This window comes from Nycticebus coucang, chromosome 7 (assembly GCF_027406575.1).
Source record: "Nycticebus coucang isolate mNycCou1 chromosome 7, mNycCou1.pri, whole genome shotgun sequence".
NCBI lineage: Eukaryota > Metazoa > Chordata > Mammalia > Primates > Lorisidae > Nycticebus > Nycticebus coucang.
The window spans coordinates 54,186,737-54,204,138 of record NC_069786.1 but is presented as its reverse complement, the minus strand read 5'-3'; the positions used below and the strand labels follow the sequence as shown (position 1 = coordinate 54,204,138).

General features: G+C 37.1%; 1 protein-coding gene across 13 annotated transcripts in view; it reads right to left on the bottom strand.

Moving 5' to 3' along the window:
- PKP4 (plakophilin 4) overlaps positions 1-17,402 on the bottom strand; it is a 259,640-nt gene that overhangs the window by 63,974 nt on the left and 178,264 nt on the right. For all 13 annotated transcript variants that reach the window (XM_053596431.1, XM_053596429.1, XM_053596439.1 and 10 more), the window contains one exon: positions 16,103-16,137. In XM_053596431.1, coding sequence (XP_053452406.1) covers positions 16,103-16,137 — 35 coding nt within the window. The remainder of the gene's footprint in view (positions 1-16,102; positions 16,138-17,402) is intronic.

Here is a 17,402-nt window from a genome sequence, read left to right as displayed (position 1 = left end):
ATCACAGCTCACAGCAACCTCAAACTCTTAGGCTTTTAAGTGATTCTCTTGCTTCAGCTGGGACTACAGGTGCCTGCCACAATGCCTGGCTATTTTTTTGTTGTGGTTGTCATTGTTGTTTAGCAGGTCCGGGCTGGGTTTGAACTCGCCACAGCCCCAGTGTATGTGGCCGGCGCCCTAACCACGAAGCTTTGGGTACTGAGCCCTGTTTCTTACATTTTAAAAGCAGTGCCCCAGAAAACAGAATATAGAAAAGGATACTGAGATGGTAACTGGAACACTAAAATACCAAATTCCCATGTATCTAAACTCCAATTTGAAAATCTATGTAACAGGATTTAGAATATAGAACCTAGGTTTTGTGCCCTGTCTTTAAGTAAATAAGAGTTGGTGAGAGATTTATTTAATATGAACACAAAAGCGACCAACTTCTGTCCCATAAATAATGTCTTCTTCTGTTTTCATAGTGGAGCCCAAAGATAACAAATATCTGCAGGGACTGATATCTCTTCTGAATCATTAAAAGAATGTTAAATGACTTAATAGTTTCACTATTACTTAGTTTCTATGAAAACTTATAATTCACAAATCATATATACACCTGTATAAATGTGGGTACACACAGCAACCATACCTCAGATAAACAGAAGACTTATCTCCTAGTTAATGGACAAAGTATTCTTCACTGTAGTGTTGTAAGGTTCACATTTATCAATTATGTTATTATCTATGCAATCTAACTTTAAGAAGAGTGTCTTTTAAAAACATCTGCTATGTGACATGGAAGAAGATGCTAGTCAAATTCACTAGAGAAAGCACAGATGCAGAGAATGTGGGGTTAACCATTTTTAGACCATTGCTGTAACCTATAATTAAATAGTTCGTATATTATGATTTAGCATGATCAAAACCAGAAACCAAGATATATTTTTGTAAGTAAAAATGGCAAACAACATGTGAATGCTACTTCTTTAATCAATGTGCTAAAGAACATGTGTTACTTAAAAAAAATAAAATCACAAACATGTTTTCTGGGACACCAGAAATACACATGGAGAACTTTTGAAACATTAAATTAGCATCTTCCAAGAAAATATAAGTCTAAAAATATTGAAATGAATAAGCTTTAAGGTAGAATGAACGCTCCTTCTGTGTGTAAGACTAGAAAATTAATGGAATCATAGACGATCTTGCCTGTTATAATTGAATGACTAATAGTAAAAAAAAAAAAAAAGAGTTAGGAAAAGTAGGTTACATCTAAAACAATAATAGTGAGTAAGGAACAATAATTCTGCAGGGCTATGAAAATCTGGTGTATTATCCACCTCATTAAGCTCATAGTAAAAGATGAGCTTATTAAGGAGATTTTCAGTATGAACAACCTTGTAACTAGTCTTTCACAGTCCAGCAGGCTGTAACTTCATGCTAGCTTCTTCTTGTTGGTGCTTGTTCTGAGTTGCTATGGTGTTTAGGGGTTTGCCTTTACATAAAAGATGGGGTGGTGTGAGCTTTGGCAGGACTCGGGATGATGGTAACACACATCTTTAAGGCAGATGATACTCTCTCTGACAGTTTCTTCCAAAACCTCAGCTTGTGAGCTGAGGTTAGTAATATACTCTGAGGAATAACAAACACTTGTGAGAAACTTTTGTCTTACAAAGACTCAACTTCTACTTTGACTATGGGGCTCTCACTTCTTGTAGGATCAAGCTTAGGAAGATCTGCTTTCCACAGAGGTACCAGAATATTCTATGGCTAAGAAGTAAAGTGATAGAACAAATTCTGGAGGAGGACCTGGGAGACAGCACCAAGAAGTTTTCTCGTCTTCAGCACCTTTCTTGACATACAAGATTTGTTTCTACAGCATAAAGGATAATCATCAGAGGGAATGTGGTCTTCCGGAAATGTCATTTCAGAGTGAAAAACAAAAAAGGTGATAGAAACATGAAGCACAATAACAATAACATCTTCTGGTCTACAGGAGAAATGGATGTTGACTGATACTGTAAGAATATTATAGATATTTGGAGTTTATTGATTAAATATACATAAGATATCCTTCAAAAGTTGGGTTTTAATGAAACAAAGATAAGTGAGAAAAGGCTGAAGAGCACATTTCTTGAAACTAACTCTAGTGTGGTTCCTTGAAATATTTCTAGGTTCTTGGCTCTTGGGCAAATTTATATTATCTTTCAAGGATTAGAAAGACAATGGTTCTACAAATTTTACTTATCTAGGAAATACTGTGTGAAAAACCTTGGAAAACAGAAGCCACTAATGAAGCATCTTTTAGTTCACTTTAAACTTTGTCCTAAACATCATCTAGTCTGCCTTGAAATTCACTGTGAAACTTGTCTGCCTGGATTCAATTTTGTAGTTTAAGTAAAATTTGCATAAACTGGTATCATATAGTGTTTTGATTTTTCCTATGACAAATTTTAAAAGTATTTCAGTTTTGTATATAACCAAAGGCTATCCTGCTCATAAATATTTCTAAATTCCTACATTTTGTCCAAAAATACAAAACCATTATTTTAGGGAAAATAAACTGAATAGCAATTTCCATAAGTAGTCTTATGAAAATGAGCATCTATTATGTATTTTTAGTCTGGATACTAAATACATACAGGTGTCACACCTACCTTAAAATTTATACTCCATACTTGTAGAAGGAAAATTAGAGAAAATAAGTAAGAAATATAAATATGAAATAAAATGAACTAGACATGTAAATTGTCCAATATCACATTTAACAGGGAGATGCTCTTAAACAGCTAAGGGGCCCTCACTTCCTGTAAAGAAAGCTAAAAAAGGAGTAAGGGGTTCATGGTATAAAAAAGTTATTAACCTAAGGAAAATGCAACTAACTGCTCAAAAATCACTCTAACATTTTTTAAAGATATATTTTATTCCTTTGGTGAAAATTTTTTTTTTACCAAATAGAGAAATGGGAATATTTGTCAATGGGAGACATAAGATAGATTCCTTCTGCTAAAAAAAGCAAAAATATGGAAGCCCAGCGTGGGACAAGGGACAATGGAAGGTGGGTGGTTGAGAGAGGGGGTGAAGGGAGGTTGCTTGGTGCAGACAATGTGTGTGACTTCAGGGACAGACACACTGAAGTCCCCGACTTCACCACAGTGAAAAACGTCAATGTACAAAATTGCACTTGTATTCCATAAACATACACAGGTAAAAAATAAAAAACAAAAACCAAAACACCTTCTTTCAACCCATTACAAGCCTATATAAAGGATGATATCAAAAGAAATAAAGAATTCTTCTGAGACAAAATTTTTCTAAATTTTTCTGTTAGCCATCTTGTTTTGGTAAAACATCAAGATAAAGCTAAATGCAGATTACCTTTGGTATGAGAATGAAATGTGGAATTGAACTATAGATAGTAAATGTTTCTCAAAGCAGCAGTTATGATCTGAGAACTAAGGTGCTGTGTTTTGAGGAGGCAGTAATAGAAAGTTTTCAGACTTGACAATGTCTATTTAGTTCAGATTGTTAATAGAACATTTCTTCATAGATAACTAAATGCGTGAGAAAATGAAAATATTTATCTGATATGTTTATATCAAATAGAAATGTTAAAGGCTAAAACTGAATATCTGGTTTTCATACAAAGTACTAATTTACTACATTTAAGCTTTTTGGGATGTGTTCACAGGTTATGCATTAAGTGGCTTAAGAGCATTCAGACACATGTTTGTTAAGGCAAAATGCTAATATCCTTACTTGGTGGTGACCCATGCACAAACATCATGGTAAATTCAGAGTTCTAAACAAGACAGGCTGGTCCCCAGCACGATACAGGTAACTTTGCTTATTAAAAATTCATTTAACAAAGTCCCAAGTATGTGGAAAATACAAATTAAATGACATCAACTGGCTGGGAAACTCATGTATCCATTTCACAGTTGGTTTCTTTCTAAAATTTATGTCAGGACTAACTTTCAGAGTATGGTCAATGTTTTGCTGGCTCACACACATGTTGTTCTGATGTACCATTTTTACCCTGTATTGCAAAATCTTTGTTCAAAGTATTTGCACTTAGTTTTTTTAGAACTAAATTTTCTAAACATATGCAAAAATAGAAAGAAAAGTATAATAAACTATCCCTCGGGCTTAATAATTATCAGCTTTATGCACACTTTTAATGCTCCATGTATCTTTTTCTTTTTTTCCTTTAGAATTTTAAAACAAATCCTTCATATCAGATCATTTCAATGCTAAATACTTCCATCTGTATCTCTAAAAAATAAAGACTTTGCAAAACCATAATTATTCCATAATGCCATATAATGAGTTCATATTCAAATTTTCCTGATATCTCAGAAATGTCTTTTTTCAGTTGGCTTGTAGTAGACAGGCTGAAATAAGGTTCACTGTTTGCATTTGGGGCAATTGCCATTGAAGTCCTTCCAGCTAGAAAGGGGCTCCCAATCCCCTATTTTCGGTTCTTGACTTGCTGAGGGAACCACAGCAATAAATTTGCAGGCTGGTCTGCATTTTCTATTTGTCTGACGGTTTTCTCATGGTGTCATTTACATATTCCCCTAGATTGAACATTTCTTGTAAACAGCAGGTTAGAGCTAAAAGACTTCTGGTCAAACATTTGCGTTTAGAACACTTTATAGATGGTGCTGTGTATTTCACACCGTATCACATCATAACTTCAGGTTTCCTTAGATCACTCAACGCACTCGAATGGAGCCTGATCCCTCCGTTGTCAGGTTTACCATTAGCCTTTCTCTTAGTGCAATAGTTCTCAACCTTGTTTGCACACTGCAATCTTTTGGGTTGAGGATTGGGTGGAATTTAGAAACTACTACCACCTAACTCCCACACCAGAGATTCCTATTCAATCAGTCTAAGCTGTAGCCTGACCACTGGGATTTTCACAAACTCCTAAAGCGAAGAATGAGAATCCTAGTGGAGTTGTCCAACACGCAACCTGCGGGTGATACCCTGACTATGCGAGGACTCTTCTTTGCTTATCTGTGGTGTGGGATATCACAAAAACTATGCATGGACTTCTTTTTGCTATCAGCTTTCCTCAGTGTTTGTGTATTTAATGTGCGGCCTAAGACAACTCTTACTCTTCCAACGTGTGGCAGAGGGGGAAAAAATGTTGGATACCCAGGACCTAGAGGTTTTATAATCCACTGCCGATCTCTGCTTGACTCATGTATTAGGATATGCAAATTAGTGATTTTTCTAATGTTATCATTCTTTCTAATTTATCAGCAGGAATTCTTTTGGCACGTTTGACATAACAGCTAGAGTTATTTGGTTATCCTGAAATATAGGTAGGTCAGGACAGGAAGGATACACTTTCTAAATTCTTCTCCTTAATGGCTGGTTTTTACAGAGTAAGGCTGTGGTTCTTAAACTTTGTACATTGGAATCACCTAGGCACTACTTAAAGCCTACTGATGCCTGGTTCTTTCCCCAGATCTTCAAATTTAATTGTGTGGGGTGAGGTCTAGGCATCAAAGATTTTAAAAATTCCACAAGTTTTCTAAAGAACAGCAAAATTAGGAGAGAACCTGTGAGAGGTTGGGTACTCTGTTTACTTCTGATGGCAATTTTTAAAAAGTTTGTTTTTTGCTTGATTTGGTATTGGCTGTTGCACCTGATCACTTTCAGCCAGACCCGGAAACAGAAGAAACAAAACTAACAGAAAACATTACCACAATTTTATTGGATGCCAAGATCAGGTTGATTCTTGAACCTCCATAAGAACTACTCAAATAATGCAATGGTTCGGGTATGCTAAAGTTTCCATGGAATGTTATGATTAATTGATATTTAACAACGATTTTAAAAAGTTATTTTACTCTGTTCAATCTGCCCATGAACTTTATGATATAAAAAAATTTGAAACAAATGTTTTAAAAAACTCTAATATATATATATTTTTTTGTAGAGACACAGTGTCACTGTACCGCCCTCGGGTAGAGTGCCGTGGCGTCACATGGCTCACAGCAACCTCTAACTCTTGGGCTTACGCGATTCTCTTGCCTCAGCCTCCCGAGCAGCTGGGACTACAGGCGCCCGCCACAACGCCCGGCTATTTTTTTGTTGCAGTTTGGCCGGGGCTGGGTTTGAACCCGCCACCCTCGGCATATGGGGCCGGCGCCCTACTCACTGAGCCACAGGCGCTGCCCATAAAAACTCCAATAACTTATTAAAATTTTGAACTTTCACCAAGAATCACATTCCTATACTGTGGTAATTTAGCAAAAATAGATAGGAATAATAGTTGATCATCCGTAAAAGTATAAATATTTAAGCTTTTCTGGTAGGCAGACTGACAATATTTACCAAAATAAAAATGTATATATGTTCTGGTCCAGGAAGTTGCAGTTATAGAAATCTTATCAATAGTGACACTCAGATGTGCAGAGAAAAACTTTACCATTATTTGTCAAAGTGAAAAACTAGAAAAAACAAAATGCTCATTAATAAAGGACTGGTAATATAAATTTTCCAAAGAACGGAGACAATTCAGTCATTAAAAAGAAGGAAATCTTTATATACTGACATAGAAACACATGTATTACATTATAAGGCTTTTAAAGAAAAAACTTCAGTCACAGAACAATGTACAGTGTATCCTCATTTGTGTTAAACCCAACCCAACCCAACCCAAAGTGTGTGAATATTTTACACACATATACACCCAGAGTTTGTAAACTAAAAGTAAAATCATAAGCTTCCTACCCCTGACTGAATGCTTGGCCAAAGGGACCCCAGAAAAACCTTGAAACTAAATTAATTTTTGTCCACGAAGGGAAGGGAGGTCAGAAACTCCTCTTTATACCCCGTTCTTTTGGGAGTTTAGAGCCTAAAATTGACCAACATTAACATTTAAAAAGATATTATGAGGCTGATGAAATAAACTCTTTGTGGCAATAAGATTCTAAATTACAAATAGGATGTAAGGCCAGGTAAGGCAAAGATTAAGTGATACCTACAGGCTACCGCTTGTCTTAACAGATCACTTTGGGTATACTATGGCTTGCTCTAAGATTAGCAGACTTTCTTCCCTTAACTAAAACATTTTGTCTATTGACTCCCTGGTTTTAGACAAAGCCTTATTTCTTTAAGGCTTTGTCTACAAATCAAAGGATTTCTGAACTACCTACCGCTGGAAAGCCCCCCACTTGGACATGTCCCATCTTTTCAGGCCAAACCAATGTACACCTTCCATATATTTACTAATTTATGATTTTACCTGCAATTCTTGTCTCCCTAAAAGGTATAAAACCAAAGTGTAACTCAACTGCCTCTGGATCCTTTACTCAAGGATTCTTGAGTTTGTGGATCTCGGGACCACAGATACTCATATTGGCTCAGAATAAGCCTCCTTAAATTATTTTACAGAGTTTGTTTTATTCCCTCTATTAACAACTTAATAGTTTAGTGTGTTTTATTCCAGATTTTCTCCAATGCATTGTGTGTGTGCGCGTTGGTCATGGTATGAGAAGATGTGAGAATGAAGGAGGTTTGTGGTAGAGAGACTGTCATGACTATGTGGCTAAAACGAACCTAGAAAAATAAGGGAGAAAAAACTTGGATTCCAAGACAGGTTTTAAAAGAGATTTTAATCCTCATGGTATTTAGAAGATAAACAGAAAGAAATATGTGATAAAGTTTTGTCATTTGTACAGCTTATAGCTGTAATAAATGATAACACCCCAAATCCTCAATAAAATAATCCTTTATACACGATTGCTAATCTAACATTCTATTTATGAACACGTACAATGTAACATCCACTTCCTAATGTGTCTCCTTTATAAATCCAGTACATTTCTATGGAGGCATAAAGCGTTTCCATTTAAGTTCACGTCTTAACTCGTGATATGCTGACGATTTCTTGTGTTATAAATTACTTGCTCTAGATGGAAGAAAAAAGAAAGATAAATTGGCTAGTTTCTCATTGATAGTTTATCTTAGTATTTACGGTCGTTTTTTTTTTTTTTTTGTAGAGACAGAGTTTCACTTTATTGCCCTCGGTAGAGTGCCATGGCGTCACACGGCTCACAGCAACCTCCAACTCCTGGGCTTAAGCGATTCTCCTGCCTCAGCCTCCCGAGCAGCTGGAACTACAGGCGCCCGCCACGACGCCTGGCTATTTTTTTTGTTGCAGTTTGGCCAGGGCTGGGTTTGAACCCGCCACCCTCGGCATATGGGGCTGGCGCCCTACTCACTGAGCCATAGGCACCGCTCTACAAAATGTATATCCATATACTTTAGAAACAAAAGTTAAATATATAAACAAAATGCAAACACTAGCCTCTCTACTCTTAAATTTAGTAGTGTATTTTAACTACTACGGTCGGTGTATTCCAGACAGCAATGGTTTAAATGGACAGTATGTTAAACCAATGGCACTTTAATACATAATAAATGTATTATATATCTGTTATATAATAAATGAATGTAGCACTATAAAGTTAAATAATCAGTTTAAAATATCTATTTTACTTTAATCTTTTCCTTCCCTTTCATATTTATTTTAAAACATTAAAACTCCTAAGTGCATGGAATTATTTTTTCTCTCCTACTTATCCATTGTATTAACTCTTTAATGCCTTCTAGGTCAAAGAGAAGAAAATTTCCCCCACTGTCAAACTCCTGTGTTCATTGCTACTCACTAACTTGTTGCTTTGGTTTTTTTACCCAGAAGTGGTACCAATTCCCTATCATGTATGTATCATTCATCAATTTCTTAAGCCTTTTTCCTATTCTAGAAACCATGGTAGTAGTGGGAACAGAGCGGCACATCCCATCTCTGTAGATGGGTCTCCAGAGGACCTGCTGGGCCGAGGAGGGACAGAAGGAGGGAGGACAGATTCTGAGGCTCGCTCCCCTCCCCGGCTTTTATACAAAACCATTAAGTTGGCAACTGCCTAGATGTTAGCAGTTTTGTTTCCCCCTGGAACAGAAAAACTGTAAAATTGTGACTTGGAGTAAAATCCACCTCCCAGGGTGTGGCTGGAGGATCTAAATAACAACCTTCAACATATAGCTTCTATCTGATGGGTAACATTTGCTGAATGGCTATTTTTATGACCGAATTGGTACTTTTATTAAGAGAGGAAAATCCGAAAGACTTTTTAAAAAGATATTCTGTATAGTATTTTCCCTTATGATCACATGTACGTACATGTACATTCTCACTTTCCTCAGGCCTTTACCTCTTGTTCTAGTATCTGTAATTCTGATGTTTACTTTCTATTTTATGTGTTCTTAAAGGCTCCATGGAATTTGGAAGGTGTATGAGAGACGGTATTCCATGTTAAGGTATGGAGGAGTGATCAATGGGGAGGCAGACACAGAAGAGAGCCCTCAACGGCTCTGCCTCTGAGCTGCGGCACAGAACGCACAGGTTGTAAGAAATCCAAGAGACGAAGCTGAGACACAGCATGACAAGTCCTCCTCGTTACAGATGAAAATGTTTGCTTTGCCAGGTAGTGTTGGTAAGCTAGAAAATACGGAATAATGAAGAGAAAGGGCAAAAGGCAAGGTAATGATGAAGCCTAAGGCTTCTAGGGAAGTTATAAAAACCCGAGAAAGCAAAAATGTTTGAGAGAATGGGCAGTTCCTCACGCCCTGAGAAGGAAGTAACCTTTCAGCTCCATACTCAAAACCTTTGGCTTTCTATTCTCAAACAGCCTACTATCCCTAGTACAGATTAAAAGCCAACTAACAAACCAGCAAAAAACAAGCAAGCTGAACGGAATCACAGAGAAATGGAAATCTTCTCTGTCCAGGGCTTCGTAAGCTCTTATTTAGAAATTGAGGGCTACAGAAACTTAGCTATTTAAAAACATAATTCAGCAGTTGGCCTCAGTTTTCAACATTTCAACAGAATGTAACATCCTGAAAACACCTGAGTAGGCAGGGACCTTGCTGAGGCAGCGCTCAAACCAGAGCTTCACTAACAATTCGCCTTCTTGCTGAACAGCTTTTTCAAAAAACGAAGCTTTTCAAGTCACATTTGTAAAACTTAAAAGTACAGAGACTGTCTGCAAGAAAATGTTCAAAATATGAGGAACAACAGTCCTTCGATCCTAAATTCTTTTGTGTAAATCTTTCTTGTATAAGAAGAAAGAAAATGAATATAGCCGTTACTTTTGTCAAAACGTAGCTAAAGACAAAGTAGACTAAAGAACTTTTAAATATTTTGCACATTTAAGCCACTCCTGGCTCATTTGAGTAGGATGGCCTAATTCTAAAACCAGGATGGTTTTCATACTTCATCCAGTATCTCTGTGCAAAGCAGTGAGGAAAAAACAAAAGTTAAACATTACAATAAAAGCAGCAACGAAACTGTCATCTTATCCCATTTTTTTTTTTTTTTTTGCAGTTTTGGCAGGGTCTGGGTTTGAACTCACCACCTGTGGTATATGGAGCCAGCTCCCTACCCACTGAGCCACAGGCACCGCCCCATCTTATTCCATTTTATTAACTTACACTTAAACTTCCAAAAGGCACCTATATTTATCAGAAAAAGAAATACGGAAAAAAAGCAAACAGATTTGACTCTTTATTTTATAAAATAAACATTCAGCTTTCTAACTTTATAATTATAGCGTATTGTCATTGTTACAATTTAAATGTCATAAATATGACCAAAAAATTGGGCAAATTTAAGAAAAAAACATAACATTAATAGAGTTATAAAGTAGAAGAAATACCAGTTGTGAATGCTGTGTGTGAAAGTTTACACCCCCAAAAGAAGAAGAGGTAAGTAAATGCACCTCCTAGGTGTGAACAGGAGTTTGGGCAGGAGTGTGCTCTGAGGAAAATGAGAGACTATGAAGCGATTAGGTTGGAATTAGACTCAGCTGTGGTGAGGAGACATGAACTATTGGACTTGTGTTTACCTAATGCTCAAGGATTTGGGGATCTATTTGGGTAACATTTAATTATGTATTTAAAACATTTAATGCTTGTGCATCATGCGCATTTTACATATTTATATATATGTAACATATCAGCTGATTGCACAGACTACTAGACTGATGAAAAGTAAAAAGACAAAGGATTTGAAAAATTTAAAGGGAAACACTAAGCACATAACAGCGTATTTGTTCTTTCGCTACTATACAAACCCTAAAGATGGTGGTCAGATGACTTAAGCTTTGTAAGTATATGGCAGGGGGAGTAGAAAGGGCACCTGGGCCCCAGATATTTCATCTCCTCTCACGTCTTCATGTTCTAAGCTCATTTTCCCTACTCTGTATATCTGTGATCCCCAACCGCCGTGGCCAGTTAGACGTAAATGTCATCTGTAGGGGGGGAGCCTGCAAAGCTTCATCTGTCGCCACTCCCCCTTACCCACATCACTGCCTGAGCTCCACCTCCTGTCAGATCAGCTGCAGCAATAGATTCTCATAGAGCTGAACCCTGCTGTAAACTGTGCAGGTGAGGGATCTCAGTTACACGCTCCTTATGAGAATCTAATGCCAGGTGATCTGTGGTGGAGCTGAGGTGGTGGTGCTGGTGCAGGGAGCGGCTGCAAATATAGATAATCATTAGCAGAGAGGTCTGACTGCATAATAAATCAAGACCTTGCAGCCTCATGGCAAAACCACCTCCTGACCTCTATCTGTGGAAAAGCTGTCTTCCTTGAAACCTCTCCTCACTGCTGTAAATCAATACACAATTATACAGTGTCTGCCTGGCAATTGGTAGCTGAAAATCCACAACTATCCTCTCCAGCTCAGTTCAGTCAGTTCACAGACTGGTGTAGTTAGGAGGAGAGTTGCACAGGGAAGTCAGGATGTTTTTCTGGCTGTACCTTACACAGCATTTCTGACAGAAGCTGCCTGCATCTCCCTCCTGGCTCCAGCTAATGCTGGAAAATGCCTGCTGTCTCACAGCCTCCACCACTGCTCCAGCTCCAGGCCTGACAAAACCTGGAGGCTCACAACCTCCACCACTGCATAGTCCTAGAGATGGTGACCGCCTCCTGACATCATCAGTCTCTTGGGTACTTCACCATCCTATTTAATCAATCAAATTCTCCAACCCATACTTTCTGAACTTCAAATTTTCTGTATCAAATTCCTTATGTCGAACTACCTGGCCTGGGTTCTGTTTTCTCAATTGAACACAACTAAATATAGGTATTATTTTTGCATTACAAAGAACTCTTACCTATCAAACACTAAAAGAAAAGAAAAGGGCAACCTATAGGGTACTTTTATATTCTCTAGTTAATTATAAATACAAATGACACTAATGAGCAGCTCTGTCTCATTACCTGGAAAGAAGAAAAATTAACACAATCTTTCAGGAAAGCAACTCGGTTACATATAGCAAAAACATTAAAAATGTTTCATTAAATAATTTTCTTCCCCCAAATCTTGCCTAAGGTAAATCTAAGGTACTGATATAATTTTATATATCAGGTAGTCCACTGCACTATCATTTATAGTAGTAAAAAATTAGTAGAACAATTGGAATGTTCAATAACAGAGAATGGGTAAATATGGTATCCACTTGTAATTTCCTCTTACAGCATCCCCTCTCCCAGGTTTAAGTGTTCATAGTTACATATCTCCACTAGTGATACATAAATTCACCTCATTTAAACCTAAAGCTCTTCAGAGGTTTAGGGCAAGGATGTTTGCTTTAAACATTGACAACTATGTGCTAGACAAGTGTTTGAGGCTCTTATTTCGGGAATGACTTAATCATTCAGTATTATAGATGAACTTAAAGAATTTTATAGTAAGTGGCATGTTTATGACATAGTATAACATGAAAACAGGGCAAACCAATATAACTGCCTATATAGTATGTTCCCCATTTTGCTTAAAAGGAAAAAAAAGTAACACACATAAATGCATAGAAAGAATAAGTGAAGAGAATGATTATAGGTAATTTTAATTTCTTTTTATACTTTCCTATATGTATTTTTTCTTTTTCTTTCTTTTTTTTTAAAGAGTCTCACTTTGTCACCCTCCGTAGAGTACCGTGACATCACAGCTCACAGCAACCTGGAGCTCTTGGGCTTAGGCAATTCTCTTGCCTCCGTCTCCCAAGTAGCTGGGACTACAGGTGCCCGCCACAACACCCAACTACTTTTGTTGTTGCAGTTTGGCAGGGCCAGGTTTGAATCCGCCACCCTCAGTGTATGGGGCCAGTACCCTACTCACTGAGCCACAGGTGTCACTCCTCTTTCCTTTATTTTCCAAATATCTTCTCATGGGTATATAATCAGGAGGAAAATTAGTTTTAAAAAGTTTTTTAAAAGTCAATATATAGACAGCTGGTAAAGTTAAAATAAAACAAGAACTAAAATTAAAAATTAACCAAAGGAAAAAGGCATATTGGCTGTCAGGGAAATGTAAATCCAAACCACAATGAGACACTACTTCACAGCCATGGGAACAGCTATAGCAAGTATTGGAGAGGATGTAGAAAAATCAGTATACTTATTTTCTACTGGTAGAAATTTTGCAGTCACTCTGGAAACTAATTTAGTCGCTGGAGTTAACAGTTAAACCCAAAGTTACCACATGACCTAGCGATTCCACTATTAGATAGACACTTCAGAGGCATGAAATCATGCAACTGAACTTGTACGTGAGTGTTCACAGATGTAGTATTCATATCACCCCGAAGTAGAAACATCCTCAATGTCCACCGAGGAATGGATAAATGTGTCACGTCCATACAACGGAATGTTATTCAGATGTAAAAAGGAATGTATTACTGTTACATGTTGCCACAGAGATAAATCCGGGAAACACTGATGTAAGCAGCCAGTCAGGAAGGACCACATGTTGTATGAATATTTAACTGAAAAGTCCAGAACAGGCAAATCCGTAAAGAAAGAACGATCAGTAGCTGCCTAAGACGGGTAGGTTTGGGGAAAGAATAGATATGGCTGCTAATTGGTATGTGGCTTCTTTTAGGAGGGATGAAGATGTTATAAAATTGATTGTGGTGATATACGCACAACTCTAAATATACGAAAAATCATTAAAGTGTATTCTTTAAATGGGTATTCTATAGGGTAGGTGTGAATCATCTCTCATTAAGGCAATTATTATGAAGAAATTTAAATTATATGTTAAATATAAGGAAAGAAAAAGCTATAGAGGAAACAAAAAATGAAGTTCATAAGCTTCTGTACCAAATTTGCAATATAGCAGAAAGATTTACAACTCTGTAGTAAATGTACTATTAGGCTTAAAAACTTACGAATTCTTAGTATATATTTTTTTCCAAAATACATATTTTGTTACTAAATAAAAATGATTGCCCCATTTACTCATTAAGTACAGATATATACACTTTATTATTAAGTATATTTTTAATACCTGCTAAAAGTTGGGCACTGAGGTGGAATGAAATATACTTTCTAAGGGCTTAGAATTTAGTTGTGAAGCTAATATATTACACACACACACACAAATATTCCCGTGACGGTGCAAGTCAGCTTGCATTATTCACTCATGTATGCATGTATTCATTCCCTCCGGTGGTCAATCACCTACGGTCTACCAACCACAAGGTCCTTGGAATACTTTGGTGAAGAGGGCAGACGTGGCTCCTGGCCCCAGCAATGCCCTTGAATGCTGCGAGGAAAGAACACTGCCTCTCAACTGACTCCTCTTGTGAGCCCTGGTCAGATTTCAGCTCCCTCACTCATTACCTCCCAAGAGTAAACAGCTGCAGCTTTCTTCTGGCATCTGCTACTCTCCTGAGTCTCAGCCTTGCTTTCTCTAACTCAGTTGTCCTTTATCCTTTGTCACAATGGCCCATGTCTGAATCACATAATAAATTATTAGTATGCATGGATCTATCAGTTTAACAGAAGTGTTTTGCTTCACATCTGAAGGACTTTCTTTAGTAACCCCATTTCTACATGCTTCTTGCTGGCATCATTTGCTATCCTTTAATCACTTCAAATCCAACACATGCAGCATTGCAGTCCAGAGCACCACTCTGACATTGGCTCTCTGTTCTGATTTTCCAGATTGTTTTAATGGTACCACTTTCTTCCCAGGCTCAAAACCTCAGTTATCAGTGTCTTATCTCCCACCCCCCAAACCGTCCTCTGAATCCTTGGGAATCACCTAGTTGGATAATCTCAGACACCAAATTTTGCAATTAGCTTTGAATTGTTCTCTCTTGCCACTAACTCTCCCTCCCACCAGTTCATAGCTGTGGTGTTTCTCCTGAAGAATGTTTAAATTGTGACCTTTTTTTAAAAAGAATTTTCAGAGTCTGCTTATAACTCACAATGAGGGGTTCAAAGTCCCTGGTACTTAGGAATCTATACTTTGACCCAATCCAGCACATTGGCCTTTGCACATTTTACGATCTGTCAAACCAGTTTTTAATGTTTCCCAGGCATATCTTTGCTGTCTCTTCTCTCCAATGAAATGCCCTCCACACAGCCTTGGCACTCTTCAAGCCTGATGTTGCAGGTTCACCTTCTCTGCAGAGCTATCTTGGAAGTGGGCTGTCCACATATAATGTTTCTCACATAATACTTACTTGTTAAGCACATTCTTGGAATTAAACTGCTGTTTCTAAGTCTTATTGTTAGGTAGCACTGCAGCTATCTCCGCCTAATCACAGTTTGAGTAAACAAACTATTCTTGGAAATAGCTTCTTTGTAAAACAGCAGAGTTCCCTATATGTACTATAAACACCATACGAACCCTGGAACCAGGTAAATTCAGATACTGAGCATTGGCGAGCATTTCCTCAACTCCAGCCTTGTTCGAAAAATGCCAAAGTATTTAGATACCAAGGCCTGGTCTAGCATTATAACACTGTTGGCACAAACCTTTACAATGTGCGCTCCATGGGGCAAGGGGGGGACAGGGGATGTGTGTGCTGTGCTGTCACTGTGCACTGTGTACAGTGTCTGGCACATGGTGTGAGGGCCCAGTAAACATTTATGGGATACAGACTGAGTCTGAAGACATCAAATATTTGTGAAAGTGGCAGTCACTCTCCCTAATGTAATTCATCTTTCATATGTGATGAATTTAGGATAAATTTATCTTTATAAAGAGACTACTTTTTTATGTAATAAAAAAAATCGTACCTGTTGATCTCCAAGGAAATGACTTCTCAGTTGAGCTAGACAAAAAGAAGGAAAAGGGAACATTTATTTCTTTTGTCATAAAATTTAACTGTGGACCTGTTTTGCATATAAACATTTAACTTCTATGTTAAATTATATAAAGCATAAAAACTCCAATTTAAAAGGAATTTTCTAAGTTAATTTTTAGACAGTATTTAACTTTGCACATAAATTTTTGACATAACTATATTTCTACTTAGAAATTGAGGCAAATTATGAAGTGACATAAAATTCATCTTCAATAAGAGAAATAAAACATCATAACTAGGTATGAGATTCATGTTATTTATATGTGATGTTTTTTGTGATAATATGAAAAGTATCTATACAACATACACATGAAAAAGAACCAGGAAGGCTGTTATATGATGTTTTCTGTGATAATATGAAAACTATCTGTATAACATATACAATGAAAAAGAACCAAGAAGGCTGTTAAGTTCTTCTTATTTTTAAAAGAAGCTATTAGGTCCTACAGTAGACATACATATTGAGTCAGTTTTGAATTGAATGTTGCTTTATAAAATTTCCATCACAGAATTTTACATTAATGTAAGGTCTTACAAGCTTGTGGATTGTAATAATTAATATTGTTAAACTGTGTATACTACCCATAGCAATCTGCAGATTCAGTGCAATCCCCATCAAAATACCAATGATATTCTTCACAGAAATAGATAAAAATAATCCTAAAATGTATATGGAACCACAAAAGACCCAAAATAGCCAAAGTCATCCTGCACAAATGAATCCTCACTTCAAATTACATTCCAAAGCTGTAGTAACCAAAACAAACAATATGGGCATAAAAACAGGCACACAGACCAAGGGAACCGACTAGAGAACCCCAAATAAATCCACACATCTATAGTGAACTATCTTCAGCAAAGGTGTTCCCACTGTGGGAAAAGGGTTGTCTCTTAAATAAAAGGTGCTGAAAAACCCAGATATCCACATGCTGAAGAATGAAATTAGACTCTTATCTCTTGCCATACATAAGAATCAAATCAAAATGGATTAAAGACTTAAATCTAAGAGCCAAAACTATGAAACTTCTCGAAGATAACATTGGGGAACACTTCAGGACATTGGTCTGGGCAAAGACTTCTTGAGCAGTATACCCAAAGCACATGCAGCCAAAGCAAAACCGGACAAAAGGAATCACATCGAGCTAAGCAGCTTCTGCACAGGAAAGGAAACAACAACGTGAAGAGACAACTCACAGAATGGAAGAAAATGTGTCAAACTACCTCTCTGACAA